Source organism: Silene latifolia, chromosome Y, assembly GCF_048544455.1.
Source record: "Silene latifolia isolate original U9 population chromosome Y, ASM4854445v1, whole genome shotgun sequence".
NCBI lineage: Eukaryota > Viridiplantae > Streptophyta > Magnoliopsida > Caryophyllales > Caryophyllaceae > Silene > Silene latifolia.
The window spans coordinates 54,724,490-54,734,980 of NC_133538.1; the positions used below are offsets into that span (position 1 = coordinate 54,724,490).

Below are 10,491 nucleotides of genomic sequence, written 5' to 3' on the forward strand. Positions count from 1 at the left end.
TGTTATGGATGCCCTTAACAAACTCACCTTAGCCCCCCAATCTTCTTTCACGAGATGCTTAATAGCATTACTAATAAACTCCCCCTTATGTTTGGATGATCAAGAGATGGTTTGCGAACCACACAAGACGCATTATGTGGACTTTTGTATGACACAATTGTGAAGACATCCATTGAAATATTTTTTTTTACTTGCTCTAAAATACCAACTACAAGCTAAGGTTTTCTATTTCATTTAAACGTCGCGGTGTGAGGTTTTGATTCGGTAGTTTTATAAACTTGGTCTCTAAGGACGTTGTAGGATGTGACAACTTGTCGCAAAATCTCTTTGCTTGCAAATTCTTTCCCAACACTAAACTCCCCACCATTCTTAAATGGAGCCACACTTGATTTATGCCAACTATTTACATGCTCAACATCTAAAGCATGAACCTTATTATATTGAGTGTTAGTATATGTTTGAGAGACAAGGTCTACCATAGAATCCTCATCCTCACTCAACAACAACATAGCATCCTCCTCTTCAATGCCATTTTCAATTTCATCTCCAAAAATATTACCATCTATGGCCGCTTCGTCGACATTCTTAGTTGACAAAGACACATGCCAATTGGGATCCTCAACTTGACTAAGCATATTTGTGATTGACAAATTAAAAGGTTGTAAATTTGTTTGAGTAATTTCAAGAGCTTGTTCAAGAGGATTCAACTCAATAAACAAATCAATGGATGCGGCTTTTGATTGACACACACTTGCCCATAAAGCTTTCAAACTACGATCATTACTCAAGGATAACAATTTGTAACCTCTTACACTTGGGAATTTCATTTTGATATTAAGCTCAAATTTTGTTTTATCTACCTCTAAAGACTCATATATTTCATTCTTGAGCTCATTAAGACTAATATTACTATTAACAATGACAAAGCTCTCACAACCACCCTTATAACTAATATCTCCACCATTTACCACTATTTTATCATTCAACCAACAAATCAATGGGTAATTATTTATCTCCATTATTCCAAATTAATGTGAAATACTAAGTTGAAAAAGCAAGCTACTAATTTGAACAAGTATAGTTCTAAACTAAGCTAAAACGAAATTTGTAAACTTTGCACAAAATAAATTAAACAGCAATGCTAAATTACAATAGAATGATTAGTAGCTTGAATATAGGACGAATTAGGTTGATTGAGAGTAATTGATTGAAAGAAACTTGGTAGAATGTGAGTGAGAAATTGGGTTTTTCGATTTTCTAGGGTTTGGGATTTAATTGGGGAATATTTTTTTTTAGTGTTTAGTCGTTATGAGAGAGTGAGTGAGATTCGCGTTTATTTTATATCAACAGCTAAGCCATTGCCCAGACACGACTACACCCTGCAGTAAGTAGTCCTCTTAGGTTACCCATCGCAACAGGTAACCCACTCCGCCAATTCTTGGAGTTGGAAATGGTTGATTGTTACACAGTTTTTGGATTGGTTACATTTTATGGTTATTTTATGATTAATTGTATGGTTGGCTGGCCCCTTCTTTGTTTTCAAAACTACGGTCATCCATTGGGGAATGGTGAGCAGGGTGCGTAGTAGGTTTGGATGGTTGAGCTTACCTCGGGATGGATGGGACTCCACTGAGTCTAGCACATGCCGTTAGCTTCCGCTGTTCTTTTAGTAGACTTTACACTTTTATAGTTTGAGTTGTATTTTATACTTCATTTGGAGTTTTGGAATTTTGTCACTATGCTTGAACCATAATTTTTACATTCCTGTTTCATTATGGTAACTGTGATGCTTACTACCTCACACCTCCATTTGCTAAGGTAGGCCTTGGTAAGGCACTTTGGTAGATGGGGGTGTTATAGGTCGACGAGGCGCTTTCTGTTGCCAAGCTTTACTCCATTCCTGCCGAGTCCAGGAAGATTCCTGATTTGATAACTGGTTCTGCCCCTGCTACTTCTTTAAGTCACTAGCTGTCCAACGTATCGTCTGATAAGCCTTTATCTTCTGCTTTCTCTTCACGCTATTGTTGGTTACCTGTTAATGCCCCTTGCATGTTGATTATTCTTGACGAATTCCTTTAACTAGAAACTAATTTACACGTAGCGCCAAGCGTGACGTTTTTGCTGCCTTGGTTGATAGTGCCAAGAAGAGGGATGTTGGACGCCCATTTTCCCCTGCTGCAAAGAAAAGGGCTGGTGAGTCTGGTTCCAAGGCTACTCATGCGTACTTCACTCCCCATGTTATTACTCATTTTGCTCCCCATCCTATTAAGGCTACTCCTGTGTCACATCTCCCACCATCTCCTATGTCCAACCCTAATGTTGATAAAGGGGGGTTCACTATCCGCATCCCTGAGGAATTTGGAAACCCAGTGTTGGCGCTTTTCTGGCCTACTATGGACCAGTTTCTCTTCCCCACGTCCCTCCAAGAGTATAACGATATGGACCTTGAGCATGTTGCTGAGGTTGATGTTATAAATGCTTACATGGTATGCTTTCGTGTCTGCCATCCTCGTATTTTTACTCTTCTCTGCTTCCTGCTTTTGAACAACCTGCCTCCCCTTTCCTGACATATCTTCTATTTTCAAGACCCTTTAGTCAGCTCTCTATGCCTGAAAGGTGATAAAAAGGGCACAAACTGAAAGCTTGACCACTAGCTCCAAGAATCAGGAGCTGACCAATACATATGCTAATCTGAGGGACCAGCTGTCTGAATTGAGGGACCAGGTGGTGAGTTTGAAGGTGGACCTGGCTGATTTTAGGAAGCAGCAGCAGATTGATGTTGATCAGCTGGCTCGGACCCAAGGGGTCTATAGGGAGATGACTGACGGTCTATCTCGGGCTAACGTGAAGATTAGGGAATTGACTGAGCTGGACACCAACATTGCTACCTATGCTACCTGGCAGGGTAAGATCAACGGCATGCAGCTATTGAAGGGTCACTTACCTCCTAAGATCTGGAGAAGGAGGAGAGGCAACTTGATGCCACCTTTCCCACGCCCCTGATCTCAACATTCTAATGCATGAAGCAGGTGAAGTCAATTTCCCTGTGCTGATGGCTGCTGCTGGGGACGATGTCATGGAGGAGGCTGCTGCTGAGGAGGCCATTGCAGAGGAAGATGTTGCTGCTGAATCAAGTCATATTCCTCCAAAAGAGCGTCAACCAGAGCATGTGGGGTGGGGGAGGGGGGGGGGTGGAGGGAGCACAAGCTACTGAGAGGATCGTCATGGACTAGGCCTCTTCTAATTGGTTTTCTTTTATTCGTACTTTTTTTTTGGGGACTTGGCCCTGTGTGGCGCATGTCTTTGTAATTTTTAAACATTTTGCTGTTGTCTCTGTCCAGGGAGCAGATTAAAATTATCCGTGTGTTTTGCTCAAGTGAGCAGGATTTGTTTTTTTGACTACTTAACCTTGTTCATGATGCAAGGTGTTTTCATCACGTTTTGAGCCATCTGGGGCGTACCTTAGGTAAGTTTACTGTCATTCTAGGACTGTTAGAGTGTTATAGGACGCAAGCTAATCAGCAATCCCTGCACTCCCTTTGTATGCATGCATGCTTGAGGGGCCCTTACTACATCGAGTACTCGGCGTCCACTAGCTACTGTTGGGGGTGCTATCAGCAATCCCTGCAATCCATGCACTCCCTTTGTATACGTGCATTATTGAGGGGCCATTACTACATCGAATACTCGGCGTCCACTAGCTACTGTTGGGGGTGCTATCAGGGGAGTTGCTAAGTTTTGAGCTAACATCCCAGCTCCCTTTTGTGTGTGCCCGCCTCATGAGGGTGTCCCGTAGGAGTTCTGTTGGACATGTTGTATGTTATGTGCCTCGTCACCCCACGTTCAGGAGCCAATCCTGTTGTACCACACCTAACGAGTAATTGAGGCTAGAGCTCAGAGTCTTTCTTCCAAAAACACCGAAACCAAAAATCAAAATGCTAATAAAGCGACGTAGGATACCTGGAGCTATATCATGGGGTTCCACAACAACATGGACCCAGGAAGCCACCAAACTCACAACTCGGGTAGCAAATTTTAAAAGAACAAAAGTACTCAAATCATTTTGAAAAAGAAATAAAAAGCTACTAATACTACAGGTTTTGAAAAACAGTAATTGCCATATGTATACTACCCTAAAATGTTTTTTATTTCTTTATTTTTTTTTTGTTTTTGGACATTGAAACATCCTCTGTGCACTAAGATCCCCACACTTGGTCAAATGTGATACTTCTTCAGGTGAAGAATGTTCCATGGTTTGTCTATGATTTGACCTTGTATGGTCATCAGTTTGTACACACCACAGCCAACAACACTCTCCACCTAGTATGAAACCTTCCCATTTGTGGGCAAATTTACCAGCTTTGTGTTTCTTGGTATTTTGGAATACCTTTTCGAGGACCAGGTCTTCTACCTCCAGGATCTTGACTTTGATGTTCTTGTTGTAGGTTTTGGCTACTGATTGCTTATAGGAGGCTAGGCGTATCTGAGCACTTGTACTTAATTTATTAATAGTGTCCAGGCTCCTGGTCATCTCTACCTGGTTCTCCTCCCCTGTCATACATCCATACCCGTGGGTGGGGACTAGAACTTCTGATGGTATTAGTGCCTCTACCCCAAACACCAGGATGAAGGGTGTTTGGCCTGTTGCCATCTTTGGAGTGGTCCTGTCTAACCACAACACCAGGGGTAGTTCATCTGCTCACTTTCCTCCTAATTCCTCCAACCTTTTTCTCAAATTTTCAAAAATGATTTTATTGCTGGATTCAGCCTACCCATTGGATTAAGGGTTCTTGGGTGCTGATTTTTTTAGTGAAATGTTCCACCTTGCACAAAATCCCTCGAAGTAATCTGATACGAACTGTGACCCGTTGTCACATATGATTTCTAATGGAATTCCAAACCTGCAAAGTATGTTACGTTTGATAAAAGAAATTACATGCTTATCTTTCACCTCAGTAAACGCCTCTGCTTCTATCCTTTTCGAGAAATAATTTGTCATCGCCATTATATATAATTTTTTCCCCGGGGCCCTAGGCAGTGGACCAACGATGTCCACCCCCATGTCAAAAATGGAAATGGTGAGATGATTTGGTGAAAAGGTTCTGCTGGCCGGTGGATTATTGGTGTTGATCTTTGGCAGGCGTCGCATTTTCTCACATATACTCCACTGCGTTTGCACGCATTATGGGCCTAAAGTAGCCTTGCTTGAGAGCGTTTTTTGACCGACTCCTACCTCTGCATGGTTTCCACATTCGCCACTGTGGATGGCATGTATGGCACTCTGTGCTTCTGCTTTTTCTAGGCACCTTAGGTAGGGTCCTACTAATGACTTCCTGAAAAGTACATTGTCAACTAGCACAAATCTGGAGGCTTTCATTTTGAAAGTCCTTACCTCCCTCTTGTCAGCTAGTAGCTTGTCTTTCTTCAACCAATCCAGGTAGGGCTTACGCTAGTCAGGATCAGTTTGCTGCTCAACTATGTTCATTAGTATCCCAACTCCATTCACCTACTCTGCATTCTGCTGCTCTTCCAGCTTACCCTCACTTGTCTCCATTAGCTTTTGTATTGTTGGTTCTAGTACCTAAACTATTGGTATGTTGGATACCTCTGTTGCACTACGCCAAATCTGGCCATCAATAACGAGCGTATCACAACGTTTTGATGCATATAATAACGACACTTAGATTACCGTTTTCCAAATATTTGCGGAAAACTAGACCGCGCTAATAAGAATAATGGTTTCCCTCGAAAACCGTTGTTATTATAATGTGACAACGGCTGTTTAAGAAACCGTTATAAAAAACGTTTAACGGTTTCCAAAAAATCGTTATAGAATCACCCTTATTAGAGCTTGTTAGACAACCGTTACTAGTTTAAGAAAATAGCATTTCGAAAACCGTTACTAAATTTGCACCAGCAACGGTTTTTGGTACCTGTTGTTATGTTATAGCTACTGGTTTCTTGTAACCATTCTCATTTTCTATTATGAAAGAACGGTTCCGGTGTACCCGTTGTTATTTATCATTTACGGGTTAAGTATAACCATTGTAAACTTTTTTCAATGTTTAATATTCAACGAAAGCTTATATCTAACTTTTAAAAAACCTAGAGAGAGAAGCGATGAACGACTAGAGAGAGAACAACGCCGTCTTGATTTTCGAGCCTAATGGCTAGGAAATCTAATCAGCAAAAGCAAAGAGAAATGAATTTACGTGGAAGAAGTATAGTAAGGCCTAGCAGTTCGACTGATAGTATTGAAACTAATACCACCCGAGGAAGTACCTGCAACTATGAACCCTAATGGAAAACATGATGGACCGGATGGTGAAATCCATGAGAAATCCAAGGATATTAATGAGATTACAGGTATTCCTGAACTCGTAGTTGAAACTGATGATGAAGAAGTGGTGGTGGAGACAGAAGATGAATAAGAGGACGATATGTCTGACAGGGATGACACCCCAAAACAAGGCATAGATACTCCAAACGCAGAATATGTGACAGAAGGAGAATCGGAAGCAGAGACTGATGCTAATGATGAATTGTTGCAAATTCAACAGGAGGACGTTGATGAGGAGATTGAATTCTGGAATCAAGAGGTGGTTTGCTTCATACTAGGGGCAAACCCACCATGGGAGGTAGTAGAGGGCTTTATCAGGTGCATATGGACCAAGTTTAACATAGACAAGATATCTTTTATGCCAAATGGGGTATTTTTGGTTAGGTTCAAAACTATGGAAATGAAGGACAAAGTTTTGCAGTCTGGTTATTATCTCTTTGATAATAAACCCTTGATTTTTAAGCCATGGACCAAGGATTTGGAATTAAGGAAGGCGGATGTAAAATCTGTACCAGCATGGATTCAAATTCATCATCTTCCTTTGAAATTTTGGGAGAAAGGATTGCCCACGATTACTAGCTTAGTTGGCAAATATATTAAAAGTAATGTTGCTACTGAGGAAAGGACAAGGTTAGGATATGCTCGAGTTATGGTTGACCAGAAGCTACCTCCTCAGGTCTCATTCAAAGATGAAAAGGGTGATGTGGTTAAGGTGGAAATAGAATATGAGTGGAAGCCAGTCACATGTTCAAAATGTATGGGAATGGGACATCTTATGGAGAATTGCAGGAAAGAGGTGCCACAGAAGACGCAACAAAAAGTTGTCAAGAAAGGTTGGAGACCTGTGGTGAAACCTGGTGAGGGTGTTCAGAAACCAGAGACGGCTGGTAAGGGAGCTATCACAGTAATTAATACTGTAAAGCAACCATTAAAGCTAGTCCGGATGCAAAAAGGTGATGGTGGTCAGGATGGGTATAGTGTAAACTCTTTTGGTGCTTTCTCTTATAAGGAGGTTCTGTCTCCAACTAAGCAAGCAAGAGTAACAAATGGTATTGATCCCCCTCCCAATTTACCTCATGGATAAGATAGATTTTTGGAATATTAGGGGCATGAATAGAGTTAGGAAACAAAAAGAGATTAATTTTTTCTTACAGAATAAAGATATTGGTTTGTTTGGTCTACTTGAGACAAAAATAAAAAATAAAGCCTTGCATAAGGCATTAGGTAGTTTTAATTCTTGGTGTATTTCAACTAATAATGGTTATCGTAGTGGTGGGAGGATTTGGATTCTTTGGCAACCTCAGGCTTGTAGGGTCCACTTCCTGGAGTATAATGCACAGTTCATACACATGAAAGTTGAGTCTTTGCTTAACAGGAATGTTTTCTACTTGACCATGGTCTATGCTTTTAATGGTGCTCAAGAAAGAGAGCCTCTTTGGGCTCATTTGAGGAGGATTTCTCATCTGGTTAATGGTCCATGGGCTATAGCTGGGGATTTTAATTGTGTTTTATCTGCTGCTGAAAGGATTGGTGGTAATTCTCCTTCTTCTGAGATGGACTCCTTCAGAGCTTGTGTGGATGATTGTGGAGTGATTGATATTACCAGTGTTGGGTCTGTCTTCACGTGGAACAATAAACAGAAGCCAGAGGCTAGAATCTATAGTAGGTTGGATAGATTCCTTATTAATAAAGATTGGAGTGACCACATGCCTGATGCCTATGCACACTTCCTCCCTGAAGGCCTATATGATCATAATCCTTGCATTGTTAGTCAGTCTTAACTGGTTAAGTGTAAGGGCAGCTTCAAATATTTTAATATGTGGGGAGGGTCTGCAAACTTTCTCCCTAAAATCAGAAGGAATTGGGATAGGGCATTGCCTGGCAATCATATGTTCAAGCTTGCAAAAAACCTGAAATTGCTTAAACCTGCCTTGAAGGAGTTGAACAGGGGTAGATTTAGTAATATTGAACAAGCTACTAATATTCTACAGCAGCAAGTTCAGATGTTGCAGGAAGATATTGGCAAGGATCCTTCAAATTTGCAGCTCATTGAGGAGGAATTTAGGGCAATACAGGAACTGAAGGAGTTAAGTGAGGCAAGAGATAAGTTTTTAGCCCAAAAATCTAAGCAAGTTTGGATTCAGGATGGTGATTCTAATAGTGCTTTCTTTCATGGGATGCTCAAGAAGAGGAGAGCTGGCAATAAGGTTATCATTGTTGAAGATATGAATGGTAATCTGTGTGATAGCCCTGCAAAAATTCAATCTGCCTTTCTTGAGTACTATCAACAGCTGCTTGGGACGAGTCAGGCAACTAGTAAGGTTCACAAGAGAATAATTGATCAGGGACCTAAATGCACTGATGAGATGACTGGTAGTCTACTGGTACCTGTTACAGCAAAGGAGATTAGGGATGCTATGTTTAGTATCCCTGACATTAAATCTCCTGGCCCTGATGGGTATACAAGTAGATTCTTTAAGGATGCATGGAATGAGATTGGAGGGGAAGTGGTTACTGCTGTCAAGGACTTTTTCCTTAACAAGAAGTTGTTGGGACAGGTGAATGCTACAAATTTAACTTTGATCCCTAAATGTGAGAGACCCAAGAGTGTGTTACAGTTTCGTCCTATAGCCTGCTGCAATGTGATTTACAAGGTGATTTCTAAGCTTTTATGTCCAAGGCTAGCCACTATGTTGCCCCAGCTAGTTGATCAAAATCAGGGAGCCTTTGTTCAAAATAGAAGCATACAGGAAAATATTCTCATATGTCAAGATCTTATCAGGTTGTATAAAAGGCCAAATACTTCCCCAAGATGCCTGTTCAAAATAGACTTGCAAAAAGCCTATGACACTGTGGACTGGAATTTCATGGATCGGATGTTGGTAATGCTTCATTTCCCTTCTGACTTTAGAACTATGATCATGGAGTGCATTACCACTGCTTCTTTCTTAATTTCCATCAATGGTGAGATGTTTGGCTACTTTAAGGGTCAAAGAGGTCTGAGACAAGGAGACCCTATTTCTCCTCTTATATTTACTCTATGTATGGAGTACTTGACTAGGACTCTTAAGTATGCTACTGGTAAGTATTATTTCAAGTATCACCCTATGTGTAAAGAGTTGAAGCTAGCTAGTCTGATGTTTGCTGATGATATGCTGTTGTTTAGTAAAGGGGAGGCTCAGTCTATGATGATTTTACTCCAGTCTTTTACCACTTTCTCAAAAGCCAGTGGATTGAAAATAAGTGCTTCAAAATCAAATGCCTACTTTAGGGGAGTATCAGAGGAGCTAAAGAAGGATATCTTAAAAGTTTCTGGTTTTTCTGAGGGGTCTTTGCCATTCAAATACCTTGGTATGCCTATTCAAACGACTAGATTGAAGAAGCAGAACTGTGAGTGTTTAGTGGAGAAGATCTGTGCAAAAATTCATAGCTATAGCGCCAGGAGATTCTCATATGCAGGGAGACTAGTATTAGTTAAAGCAGTACTGACTTCTCTGCATTCTTACTGGGCCTCATGTTTGTCCTTCCTAAGGGAATTATTGCTAAGATTGAGGCAGTGTGTAGAAATTTCCGCTGGGATAATAGCACTGATTATAGAAGAGTACCCTTGGTGGCATGGAATACTGTATGCAAGCCAAAGGAGGAAGGTGGCCTTGGGATTAAAGATCAGGAGATGTGTAACCAAGCTATGGTTGGGAGACTGGCTAACTGGGTTGCTGAGAAGATGGACTCTAACTGGGTTCGTTGGGTGGCTACTAACTATCTCAAGGGGCAGGACTGGATGGAGTACCAACCTAGTAACAACTCGAGTTGGGTGTGGAGGAGGATCTGTAGGGTGAAGCAGATTATTGCAGCAGGTTATGTTGATGGAGTGTGGGATGTTCAGCATACTGGCTATACCCCTGTTGGTTGCTATGAATGGCTTAAGGGGGCAGGAGCTACTGTGCAGTGGTTCATGGCAGTTTGGAATTATTGGGTTGTTCCAAAACACCAATTTCTAGGGTGGCTGTTTGCTCATGAGGCACTGAGAACTAATGATAAGCTGCTGCAGTATGGGCTAGATATTGATGATAAATGCTATCTTTGTGGACAGGCTGCAGAATGCATGAATCATGTGTTTTTTGGGTGTAGTTATAGCAAGCAGGTGATCA

The 10,491-nt window shown here is 41.2% G+C and overlaps 1 protein-coding gene across 1 annotated transcript; it reads left to right on the forward strand.

Moving 5' to 3' along the window:
- Positions 1-7,449: 7,449 nt before the first annotated feature.
- On the forward strand, positions 7,450-8,121 carry LOC141628079 (uncharacterized). Its single transcript, XM_074441266.1, has one exon. The coding sequence runs from the start codon at positions 7,450-7,452 to the stop codon at positions 8,119-8,121; it is 672 nt and encodes a 223-aa protein (XP_074297367.1).
- The last annotated feature ends 2,370 nt before the right edge of the window (positions 8,122-10,491 follow it).